General features: G+C 40.9%; 1 protein-coding gene across 1 annotated transcript in view; it reads right to left on the reverse strand.

The window, feature by feature from the left end:
* Nucleotides 1–13,299, reverse strand: part of PECR (peroxisomal trans-2-enoyl-CoA reductase) — a 25,194-nt gene continuing 11,895 nt past the window's right edge. The window contains exons 5-8 of the mRNA XM_001489328.5: nt 11,632–11,728; nt 9,646–9,756; nt 3,840–3,951; nt 1–835 (exon numbers count right to left, since the gene is read on the reverse strand). Of these exons, the coding sequence (XP_001489378.4) occupies nt 750–835; nt 3,840–3,951; nt 9,646–9,756; nt 11,632–11,728 (406 nt within the window). The 3' untranslated portion in view covers nt 1–749. The remainder of the gene's footprint in view (nt 836–3,839; nt 3,952–9,645; nt 9,757–11,631; nt 11,729–13,299) is intronic.

Here is a 13,299-nt window from a genome sequence, read left to right on the forward strand (position 1 = left end):
TTGATAATTACCATAAAGCTTTATTGATTCGAAAGTGTTTGCCACCAAAAATGAGTGACAGCATAACTCTAGTAAGAATCATAACGATGCCATAACTTGGATTTATTGCTTACCCTTACAATTAAAACCTTTTGGGAGATCATGAGACCTCTATGATTAATTTGCAATTATTTCACTTTTCAAATACCTTTCTTAGAAATAAAAAGTATAATAAGAGTGTATTAATTTCCATTCCTAAAATTTTTTTAAAATGATTTAATTTCTCTAATTTCTTATTATCGTGATTAGAGCCTGAGTATGGTTTTTTTGTTTTGGGGTTTTTTTTAAAGATTTTATTTTTCCTTTTTCTCCCAAAGCCCCCCGGTACATAGTTGTGTATTTTTAGTTGTGGGTCCTTCTAGTTGTGGCATGTGGGATGCCGTCTCAGCATGGCTTGATGAGCGGTGCCATGTCAGCGCCCAGGATTCGAACCGGGGAAAGCCTGGGCCGCCGAAGCAGAGCGCTCAAACTTAACCACTCGGCCACGGGGCTGGCCCCTAAAATTGTTTTTTAATCACAGGCTAAAGGGCATTTGTTGGGACTTACAAATGCATTTCTTTCAGGAATAGTTTTTGCATAGACATAACTGTTAGTAAAAAAAGCAGAAAGTGATTTTTCCATACAAATTATCAGCTCCTGTAAAGTCCAGAAGTGCATTCTCAAAATGTTAAGGCATTTGGACACAAAGGACACCTCCTTGTTTCCTTGGCTTAGAGCTTGGCTTTCTGCTTAAAAGCCTCCTTCATCTTTTTGACGACAGAAAGGTCCCCTGGTCCTTCAGGCCAGTTGTCATGATCTGTTAAGTAAGTGGAAAACCTCATGTCACTTGCAAATCTATTTACCTCATTAGTCCTCTCAGTTTCCACCAAACCTTCTTGTTATTTTCCCTGGTTCACCCCTTTTCGCAGTATGAAAAAAGAAATCATTAGGACAAATGGCAAAGGTTTTGAGAAAGTCCTGGATTTGAATCCCAGCTCCGCCACTTACTAGCTTTTCCAAATTTGGACAAGTTCCTCTTCCTGAGCCTTACTTTTCTCATCTATTAAAAGGGATAACACCCTTGGTCTTTTAAAGTTGTGACAGTTAAATGTGACACCCTATGTATACCACTTCAAATAATGCAGACATTCGATAAATACTACTTCCTTAATAATAATAATTTTTAAAAATATGCTTACTTTGTACTAGGCATTTATAGTTCCTTCCCCAGCATCCAGGCTCCAATTTCCCCTTTCCAATAGACTCAGTTTCCACTTAGGAATCCATGAGGTTTGGGGGAAGTGAGCCCACTCAGATCACTGACTGATCAAAGTCAGTCAGTGCACTCCATTCCTGGACCCCCACCCCCGACCCCCGCTGTGGGTACTGGTTGAGGATGGGCATTTGTATAAGCTAGTCCAAAGCAAAGTGGATCTCAGAATTTTCTTAGGAATGCTGGAACAAAGTCATTCCCCTCCCTTCTTTGTCCAGCTGGATGTGAACCAAGGGGCACATGGCAGAAGGCGTGGAAGGCGGCCGTCCTGAAACGAGGAGAGTCAGCCTAAGGTAAAGCCGACATCACAGAAGCAAAAACGGAGGGGAAAAAAAAAAGAAACTGTGCCTGCTGAGATCACTGAGCTGCTGAGGCCAGTCTTACCTGCATTTCAGGTACTCGAGGCAACAAACCCCTTTATGGCTTAAGGCAGGTCAAGTTGCAGCTAAAAGCACTGTATCTCACACAGGGCTTTAAATGTGCATTATCTAATTTAACCTTCCCAACAGCCTACAAAATAAATACTATAAGTGACCCCACATTATAGAAAAGAAGATAGAGGCTTACGGAAATCAATTTTCCCAAAATCATACAACTTATAAGGAGATGGTCAAGTTTCTATCCAGACACTCTCACTTCAGGGCTGGCAGTCTTGAAGAAGATACTATGCAGTGGTCCCCCCTGATCTGTGGTTTCGCTTTCCACGGTTTCAGTTACCCACAGTCAACTGTGGTCTGAAAATACTAAATGGAAAATTCCAGAAATAAACAACTCATAAGTTTTAAACTGCACCCCATTGTGATTAGCACGATGAAATCTCTCGTTGTCCTGCCTGGAACATGAGTCATCCCTTTGTCCAGTGGATCCACGCTGTAGTCACGACCCGATAGTCATTTAGTAGCCATCTCCATGATCAGATCGACTGTCGCGGTACCCAGTGCTTGTGTTCAAGTCACCCTATTTTACTTAATAATGGCCCCAAAGCGCGAGAGTAGTGATGCTGGCCATTCAGATATGCCAAAGAGAAGTTACTATTGTTAATCTCTTCCTGTGCCTAATCTATAAATTCAACTTTCTCATAGGCATGTTGTATAGGGAAAAACACGGGGTATATAGGGTTCGGGACCATCAGCAGGCATGCACCGGGGGTCTTGGAATGGACCCACCACAGCTAAGGGGGGACTACTGTGCTGAAAGGATGAATATTCCCACTCATAATCCGGGGGGAGTATATTCTTGAAAGACAGAGGTGGCTGCTTTCCTCAAAAAATGAAAAAACATTTTTATATTTATAAAGTGTGAGAATTACCAGAGAAAAGCATTTCACTGGAGGCCTGGAGAAACAGGCACCAGGAATTTCTCTTCCTTTGTAAAGGAAAAACAATGCAACTCACCTTAACAAATACTGACTCAACTCTACCGCGGAGGGAAATGGAAAGATTCTCTCCTGCCCTCCATACTTTAAAGACTATCAGAAAACAAAACCGCATAACCATGTAGCCATTCCTGTCTTTCCAACCCACATCCTTAAAACCACAGGATCTGATGCGCATCACTACATTGATGTTATTAGTAAAGAAATATGTATGGGAGGGGAAAATAATAAGTAATATTAAAGTTCCATACTAATTTTTCATTAATGCAAAGAAGGTCTTAGGCCTCAATTAGACTGCTAGCATGTGACAGAGTAGACTGAACCTTGGTCCCTGACATGAAATTGAAATACACATGCATTACAGTGGTTACCACATCTTAATGTGATAGTAGCCACTTAATCGACTATCTTTAGCAATAGTTCAAATACATTTGAATTCTATGTCCTTTTCTACATTTTGGGAGTGATTAGCTTGGATGTGCCTTTTAAATTCCATGGATTTGTTTTATCAATCGTAAAATTAGGATCCTGAACTCATTTTTTAGGCCCCTTCCAACCCTAAAGTTCTATGATCTAGCCATGAGATACACACACACACGCACATCATGAGATACACAGACACAGACACAGACTTTTGTGTAGAATATCTACATTTGGTTGAGCCTTAAAAAACCATTGTTTTTGTGCATCAAAAATAAATGAGTAAAGCAAATCATATGATTTCCCTCAATATATATCCCAAAGATAGTCAAAAATAGCACCATACCATCCCTGGCCACTTAACAGGTCTGACACTTCTGCTCAGATATACAAGCCAATTACTGGAGGAATAAAGAGGAATTAATTCTAAAAGATTACGGCAGCCTCTTTTCTATCTCCTCCTTGTACATACATGCTCATACTGCGAATATTTTTCAAGGTTCCCATTCCATCAACCTATGCACACCCAAAAATTTTCAATATATAAGCTCACTTCTATAATAAAAATATTTAGGTATTTTCTGTGACTAGGAACACTTCCTTTAAAAATCATATCGTGAATACAAACATTATGCACATTTTGATATGGTACAAGAGAAAACCTTCATCTCTTCAGTAACTACTCAAGAAATTTTGAGAACATGAAGAGGAAGAAGCATAAAGTGCGTGCCTACTCATTTCTGGCCTGCTCACCTGGTATCTCTTCCATGTGAGTGTACAGAGACTGGCCCCCATCCACGGCCACTAGCTGTCCGGTGATAAAGGAAGCTGCAGGAGACAGCAAGAAGCACACCAAGGGGGAGACCTGGAAACAGAAGCACACACACATACAGAAAAGCAGACACTCCCCATTTGGGGTGCTTCCCATTCCCCAGTCAACGCATCTCAGAAGCGGCACGTGACTTCCACAGTGTGTGCGCAGCAATGTGACAGGACAGAGACACCTGCCTTTTTTGCTGTGAGCATCACTAATAGCAGGTCAGTGACCAGGGTGGCAAGATTTGAAGGAGCCTTAGACAGTGTCAAATAAGCTACACAATGTGAAGAAGCCAGCAGTGAAGAGCGTGCTTAATCTTTGCTCTTTCCTATTTCAAACAAGTTGGTTCCTTCCACACCTTGCACTGCCCACCGCAACGCCGCTTTTAACCGCCACCGCATGCCTTTTGTATTTTTGCCCCTGAAATAGTCAATGTGTCCGCAGAGCAATCAACTGGCACTCTACTTTGTTCAGTCCATGGTCCTGCGGGCTGACAGCCTAGCAACTCAGACCAGGGGAGTTTCTACAAGAGGGACTTCAGAGTCCCACTGCATCCCCTAAAAGTTCAGATTGTTAATGATGAGGTCAGCAACACCTACTCCCAAAACCAAGAGAAAGAGGAATTATGTCACTGGATGGAAGGGACTCTCCCATGAGGCTGTTGGCACAGGTGGAGTTTCTCAAAGGGTCAGCCCACACGCCTACACTAGAACCCCGCGGATCCTTACTGAAGCTCCAGACTCCTAGCCCTGCTTGAGATCTTCGGAATCGTAAGCTCTGGGGCTGAGCCGCCAGAGGCTGCGATTTTCTCAAGCTCCCACGCAGGGCCGGGCTCGGGTGAGGCACCGAGGGTGCACCATTTAAGGAGGGGCTCACTCCCAGGGCAGACCCAGCCCTGCACAGCCCTGAGAGGGACGGCTGCTGAAATGTTGCACGCCAGGCCTGGCTGCCTCACCCTAGGCCTGGTCTTGTACCTGGCACTGTAGCCATGTCTGGTTACAATCTCTCTGAGACCCTGGAAGGCAGGCATAGCTTCTCTCCATCCTGTGTCCCCAGGAGCTAGTACAGAATTGCAGTAAAACAGTGGCCACTAGCCACATGGCACTACCAAAACATGGTCCATGTGACTAGTCCAAATCAAGATGTGCTGTAAATCTAAAACATATCCTAGATTTTGAAGACTTGTTATAGAAAGAAGAATGCAAAATATCTCATTAATAATTTTTATATTGATTATGTGTTGAACGATAATGTTTGGGACATATTGGGTTCAATAAAATATATTATTAAAGCTAATTTCACCTCTTCTTAGTTTTCTTAATGTGACTACCAGAAAGTTTAAAATCACATATGTGACTACTATTATATTTCTGTTGGACAGAGCTGGTACAGAATTAATAATTTAAAAGTTCCCACATTCCTGGGCAAGGGCAGATGGCTCTGAGCCATGGTAGCAAGTATACTCTGCCCTGCTTCGTCAATGACAACTCACCCTGTGGACATGTTTTGTTAGCCAACCAATCAGTGCAAGCTCCTCAACTCTGAAAGTCAGCCCGTCGGGAAGACTCGCTCCAGTAAGTTCCTTTCTGAGTGCCAAACAACAACCCTCTCACCCAAGGAGCCGTGACCTCCAGGAGTCTGCAAATCCCTCAAACCACACTTCCCCCAGAAAAAGAAAAAGATGAGTCATCTGCTCTGCTCAAAGAGACTGTGCCTGACCAGCACAGCACTGCGTTCCTGAAAGACGCAATACATGTGGCTTTGTGCTGAACTTGGTTGCAAATATTGAGCGGTGGCCCCATCCTTTGACAGTGTTTAGTGTAAAATAAGCACTTAGTAAATGTTTACAGAATGAAGGAATCTTTATGCATCTCTTCCCCCAAAATAAGGGGATATTGCATCACTGAGCTCCTAATACAGTGTTTTGCCCACAGATGAGGCACCATTAAATAAGACCGAATTGAACTGAAACTATTTGCTAGGTAAAAGATATATAAATATTGAAGATGCCTGGTTTACTTGTGGAGCCCAACATGGAGCTGAAATAAACTAATAAAATTTTTATAATTACCAAATTAACTAGGCACTATTGTGACATCTTCAGATAGATTCTTAACTTTCATTGTAATGGAATCCATTTGACGATGGACTTGAAGTTACTAGTCATTCACAAGAGTTTTATCAATGAATAAACACCATCAGAGACTAGCAACTGGTACCCACTTTATCTATGTGGATAATGCCTCTGTTAGCTCAGTTATCTCCTTACTTTCAGCTTTGTTTATTAAAGATCACGGGGGGTTTTAAATAAGTAGGCTTGGGTTTGAACCCCAGTACCATGAGCCAAGTATGGCCTTAGGCAAATTACCTCATTGGCCCTTAGTTTCTTAATTTGTAAAATGAGTGTACAGTATCTCACAAGCCATTTGAAGGGCCTTCCCTTCCCAATAGCCCTGAGGGACATCATGAGAGCTCTAGGCAACTCCTTTTAATTCTGACCCTCCTGATTCTACCCCAGGGACTGTCACTCAAAATAAGGCAACTCCTTGATACCCACTGAGGCCAATGGCCTGGTGTGAAAGTTCTGCCCCAAAAGGGACATTAGTGATTAGCCGGGGCAATCAGAGTATCTTGGAAACCTGACCAAGCGAAGCTAGGATACAATCAGGCAGAGGCCAAAACTCTCCCCTCATTTCACAGCAGCCAGCATCATCTCTCCTCCCCTTCACAACTAAAGTTTTTAAAGGTATTACCTACATTAGTCAAAGCACAGTCAGCATCACCCAGGGCACACCTAAGACCTTCGCAGGAGATTTGTAAGGTCAAAACTATATTCAAAGTAACACTAAGTCCTTATTTGTCTTTTTCAGGGTGTTGACATTTGTACTAATGGTGCCAAAGCCAAGGTGGGAAAGAGTGCTGAGCGTCAGCACCAATCACGGCAGGCGGGTGGAGCTGAGCTAGTGGTCATGCACCAGGAGTCAGTGTGCTCTTCACCGGCAAGCACTCACGGTGGAGAAAGCCTGTTTCACTTCAGCATGTCCTTGTTCAAGCGGTAAAAATCGTGAATTGTATTAATCTCGACCATTGAGTACACGTCTTTCTAATATCCTGTGTGATGAAATGGGAGTTAAACACGATACTCTTCCGCTGCACAGAGCAGTCTAACGGTTGTCAGAGGACGAGAACGTGCGCTTGAGCTGTGCACTGAACTAGTCACTTTTCCATGAAACACCATTTTTCACTTGAAAGAATGACTAACAAACTATGGTTATTCACACTTAAGTATTTGGCAAACATTTTTCCAAAAATGAACAAAGTAAGACTGTCACTTCAAAGGAAAACAGCTGACAGGATTTGTTGTCAATGATAAGATCTGAGCTTTCAAGTGAAAGTTAGAATTCTGGAAAACTTGCGCTTGTCACCTTGAGCTTTACTGTTTCCTCATAGTTAAGGATTTTTTCTGAAGAGATAGGTGGTGATACTCACAAATGTGATCTGATATTGTGCCATGGATTGTGTGTCAACAGTGTCAACGTTTAGAAGATCCGAGTGTAACAGAGGATAGAAAGTTCACTGACGTGGTTTCAGATTCCGCATTGCAACTAATCTTTAAGAAAAAGCCACTTGTCGAATATCAAAGACGACTATCCAGAATTATCTGAAAAAGCTGTTAAAACGCTCCTCCCTTTTCCAACTAAACATCTGCACAAAGCCAGATTTGCTTCATACACTTTAACCAAAATGACATATTAAAACAGACTGAACGCAGAGCACATATGAGGCCACCTATATTCTACTCGGCCATACGTTAGAGATCTGTAAAAATGTAAAAGAAATTTTTCTCTTCTGTTTTTTAAAATGTTGCTATTTTTCATTAAAAATATTCTTCATATTCACATGTATTGCCTTTATTACTGTTATTTTAAATAAATTGACAAATATTTCTTAAATTTCTCAATTTCAATTTCTAATGCATACAGACAATATAGTTCACATAAACAAAAGGAATGTTCTGTCCAAAATAAAAATGTAATCATATCTTTCCTTTGATTAAAATGTTTTAAAACCTCTCTTAGTTTTCAGAATATAAATCCAAACATCTTGTTTAAAATAGCTCGTCAAATGTTTGATTTAACAGTATCTTCTAAAATGTAATATGCATATTTATTTAGTTCAGGGATTTTACTTCTAGAAAGGTACCTCCTCACACAAGAGGGCATGATCATGTTCAAGGATGTTCCCAGCAGAATGACTGCAATATCAAAAACATAAAGAGAATCTAAATGTGCAACAATACAGTCTAATTAAATATATTATGGCATATCCACAGCAAGTTGCAGGAAAGAACACGCAGTAGAATCCTATTTTTGGAAAAAGTCAATAAATATAGATATTTTTGTGTATGCATAATACATTTCTGGAGATATACATCAAACTGATCATGAAAGCTAGTCCAAGAATTAGACCACATGTTCTGCTAAGTATTTTATGGTTTTGCTTTTATACTTAGCACCTTAATATATCTCAAAAATTATTCTGTAAGTGAAACTAGATACAGGGTCTAATATGTTTCTAAATGAACAGCCAATGGCTGCAAGACTTTTGCTGAATGTCTATCCTTTCCTCACAGATTTGAAATGCCACTTTCATCCTATAAACTCCCCATAAACACACGGTACTGATACGAGAGTCTATTCTGTCCCACTGATTTTAATTTATTCCAGCACCAGCACAAGATATTGTAAATAAGTATAGCTTTATAGTATGTTTCGCTATAACGAAGGCCAAATCCCCGCCATTATTCTTTTTCAGAACATTTTTCTAGATAAACTTTATTTATTTATTCATTTTGGTGGGGAAGATTGGTCCTGAGCTAACATCTGTTGCCAATCTTTGTCTTTTTGCTTGAGGAAGATTGTTGCTGAGCTAACATCTGTGCCAATCTTTATTTTATGTGGGACGCTGCCACAACATGGCTTGACGAGTGATGCTAGGCCTGCACCTGGGATTGGAGTCTGCAAACCCCGGGCCACCTAAGCAGAGTGTTCAAACTTAACCACTACACCACCAGGCTGGCCCCTAGACAAACTTTAGAATCAGTGTGTTAAATTCCAAAAATATATTAAATTTATATATTAATTTAGAGAAACTAGATTTTGATAAAATTGATTCTCTCCATTGAGGGATACAACACGTCTCTATTCTGGTCTTTTTTTCTGTTCTTCAGTAATAATTTTTTTTCGTTTATAGCTAAGTTTACTCCAGATATTTTAGTTTTCACTATTATTGTAGAAAAGATCTCTCTTTTTTTCATTACCTTTTAAGACCAATATTGCTGGCATTTAAGACAGCTATTGATTTTTACATACTTAAATCTGGCTCCCTTACAGAAATCACATATGGGACTTCATAGGGGCATAACTGTCTGACTTGCTCTGGGTCCTGTGTACCGACAAATGCCACGTGATAAAACAATATAGTTAGAAAGTGCCATGAAATAATAAAAACATGCAGTGCTTAATTCACACCGTATTCGCTCTTGAATAAAGACTGCTGTCAATATTCAAACCACAGCCAGGATATTGCCAAGAGCCAGAAGGTGCAGGGGAAATGGTTTGGTGGCAGTGGGGGCAATCATCTCTCCCAGGCAACCAGACAACGTAAAAAGGACACCAAAATGTTACAAATGTCCGAAGCATAAAACAAAGTAATTCTAATCATGTTAGAAATACACATTACCTCCTCAGGAACTCCAATTCTTTTAGCTGGGACTTTCTGAAAATATCCTCCAAATTGATCGTGTGCCAAATCTCCATAATTGTCAAAAGCAGTCTGGGAATAAATGACTCCCTATATTTAAAAATAAAACAGGAACGAAACAAAGTGCATAAAATTACATTTTAATTATAAAGACGCCAAGGCAGTCTGTTGACCAATACCAAAAATTAAGTGGTGTAAGTTTAATAAGAAAGTTAAAATTTCTAATACTAATTTTTCTCAATATTGTCAAAGAAGTGCAGTCAACCACTACCACAAATGGATTCTCTGAATGCTCGTCTTCTGACTTCCCCTCCCCTGATAACTGGCCAAGCCCTGGAATTTTTCATAAAAGACGTGGTTTCCAAAAGCACAATTCTATGAGCAGATCAGAGAGGCCTTCACTGGGAAGAACGGGGTTGGGGAGTGGATTCTGTCTCCCACCAGCTTCTCGCTTTCCGACGGAAGCCTGGGCTGTGGTTACGTGATACTTAGCAAAGGTAATATTTTCATGGCTTTTCACCTAGAGTGAAATCACAAATGACACATTTGAATCCAATATAAATAAACTAAAATTTTAATTATTTAAGAATTCTTTTATTCAGCTTTCATTAGCTTTGAAGGGTTTATAAAGCCATGGAAGCTACCCAGAAAACTGTATAACACAGGATAAAGCTATTTGTTATTGGCTGATAACTACAACAGAGGTTATGGGGAGCAGAGGAGGAAACAGGAGGAGTGAAAGTAAGATGAGCAAAGTTGGCAGGCGGTGCTAATTACTCCAAATGAGACTGGGGCGATACACTGGTTTCCAATTAAACAATTCGTAACCTTATATTTAAAGAGGATGGAATCTTCTAGAAGTATTAAGGTTTAGCTATTAAACCTAAAAATGTCTCTGGAGGACAAACACGACTTTAGTATTGTGCAATAACACTAACAACCCTTTCAAGTTTTCAATAAACGCACTTTTGGAGGTTATTCCAAGGTATCAACATTAAGAATGGGACAATATTTAATTTGTCCTATAAATATCTGAGCTTAATATGGGTAAGGTAGTGTCAGCTGTGAAGGAATCAAGGGATATGAAGTATCTGGCAAGGAGCCTGCAATTTGTTAGAGATGAGATTTCTCTACTAATGTCAAGAAGTCAGTTTGCACTTAGTTCCCATTGGGTAGCATGGATAACATCCATAGATATCACACAGATAAATCTATAGATAATATCCACAGATATTAGAGAGTTTCCAATGGAGGGATGATCACTATCTCAGCAATGACCAGGAAGAGAGGGGATGACAGAGAAGGGGATTTGAGCCGAGTTTTGTTGGATGAGTGAGATGTCGCATTTAATGTCTCTCTTGGAGTATACGGCCAATATGTACTACGCAAGGAAGCTTAAGCTCTATCTTTAGTGCACAAAAAATGACAGATTTTTAAGTTGAACATATTGTGAATTTTTTCCCCTATCATTTACATTATGTTTCAGTGAAATTTTCTCTTGACTTCCAGTTGATCTTTAACTGGGAGCTCCTTCCTAGAACTTTGACTTTTAAGTTTCTCTCTCTCTTAATAAAGCATTGATGATATATATCAAGAAATAACACAAAAATCTGTAAAAATTCATTCTCTAGAGTCATGGTTCTCAACCTTCACTGTGCATTTGAATTTCCTAGGAGGCTTTTAAAAATACCAACACCCAGATTCCACAGTTTGGAGTCAAACTTATATATCACCATTTTTTAAACATTTCACAGATAATTCCAATATATAGCCAGGACTGAGAATCACTGCCTTAATTTACCCTTCTTGACAATTTGTAAATCAAAGAATACTTCTTTCTGATTTTACATATTTTTAAAAGCAAATCTTTTCCGGTATACATGCATATTAACAAATTAACAACACGAATGGAGTCGGAAGAGCACATCTGTCAACAGCTTTCATCTATCTAGAACATTTACCTACAGGAGCAACACAGTTAATCCTCACTCCGCTGCTAGCCCACTCCAGAGCTAAGGTTTTGGTGAGGTTGTAAACACCTTCTCTGGCAGCTCCGCTGTGCCTTTCAAAGACAAAACAGAAACATCACAATAGCTTCTGTTGAGTATTTCTCTCATTAACGAAACTGAAAAGTGTGTCAATGACCTGTCAGAGCCCACGAGAGCATTCTTATGATGAGTCTGTATCTTTTTTGAGTCTCTGTCTGAATAATGAGAAAGAACTGAGTCCTTCGATCCTAAAGCCAGGCCACAGCTGTCTAATAGTCGAACAAATGTCACCGTGTGTAGGCCCATGTAAGATCCCCCAAATCACCATGAGCAGAAGAGGAATGTTTGAAGAACTTTCTGTTACAGAGGAAAACAAACAAATTGGTAATTTTGAAGCTTACAAGTGTGGTTATTTTTTAAATCAATTTTAGATAATAAGAGATATGAAATTCATATATCAGGCTGGAAGTAGTATCCATAGACTTTCTAAACATACCAAAATTTAAATAAATTGTAATATATTTCCACATAGGAGGTTCAAAACACTTAGGACTGCATCGATATGGGGTCTTGTGAAAAAGGCACAGATATGGGGCTGGCCCTGTGGCCGAGTGGTTAAGTTCGCGCGCTCCGCTGCAGGCGGCCCAGTGTTTCATTGGTTCAAATCCTGGGCGCGGACATGGCACTGCTCATCAGACCACGCTGAGACAGCGTCCCACATACCAGAACTAGAAGGACCCACAACGAAGAATATACAACCATGTACCGGGGGGCTTTGGGGAGAAGAAATTTTTTAAAAATTTTGGAAAAAAAAAGGTACTGTTATACTATGGCTTAGAATTTCTAATTACAAGGTCCTCAGAACTAAGTGTGTGAGATCTGGGGCTGTATCCACTTCTCACCAGAGAGCACCTGCAGAGCCCAACCTTCCTGAAGAAAACCCACCTCGGTCCCAGTGTTGGCTACGCAGCCCTGGTGGGACTCCAGGCAGAAGCTAACTGCTCCATCTGTGAGAATGACCTGAGTGACCCCCATCACCATCATATGTGGCCACAACTTCTGTTGCTACCGCATCCAACAGTCCTGCGTGGATCAGCAGGACAGGTTCCCTTGCCTTGTCTCTGGCCACAAATGCTAAGAGGAGCCCTTCTGGAGAAACACTCAGCTGAGAGGGATGACTGAAATGGCCAAGCTCCTCCACACCAGCGGGAGCAAGAGGCAGGGCAGGAACAGACGTGCTTGTGTGAGAAGCACAATCAAGTCTTGACCCATTTCCCTGACGAGGACGTAGAGGACTTGTGTCCCCTTGCACTCAGCCCCGTGACCACCAGGACACCACATGATGTCCTGTCTCTCATCACAGGAAGACTCAGCAGTTACATGGAGCTCCTGAAGAAGCAAGGGGCAGACATTCAGGAACTAGGAGCTGCCCAAGAGAGAAGGCCGCCAGGACTGAGAGCGAGAAGTGGAAAACCAGAGAGAGAAATTATTCTCTGAATTTGAGCACCTGAACCAGTTTGGAGAACATGAGCAAGAGACAGTTGAAGATTAGCAGACTGTCACCCCAAAATACGACTGCAGGAGTTCAGGACATGCCACCCCAAAATACGCTGCTTTGGCATGTTGATTATTTTGAGCTGTAGGC

This window comes from Equus caballus, chromosome 6, assembly GCF_041296265.1.
Source record: "Equus caballus isolate H_3958 breed thoroughbred chromosome 6, TB-T2T, whole genome shotgun sequence".
In the NCBI taxonomy this organism is placed as follows: domain Eukaryota; kingdom Metazoa; phylum Chordata; class Mammalia; order Perissodactyla; family Equidae; genus Equus; species Equus caballus.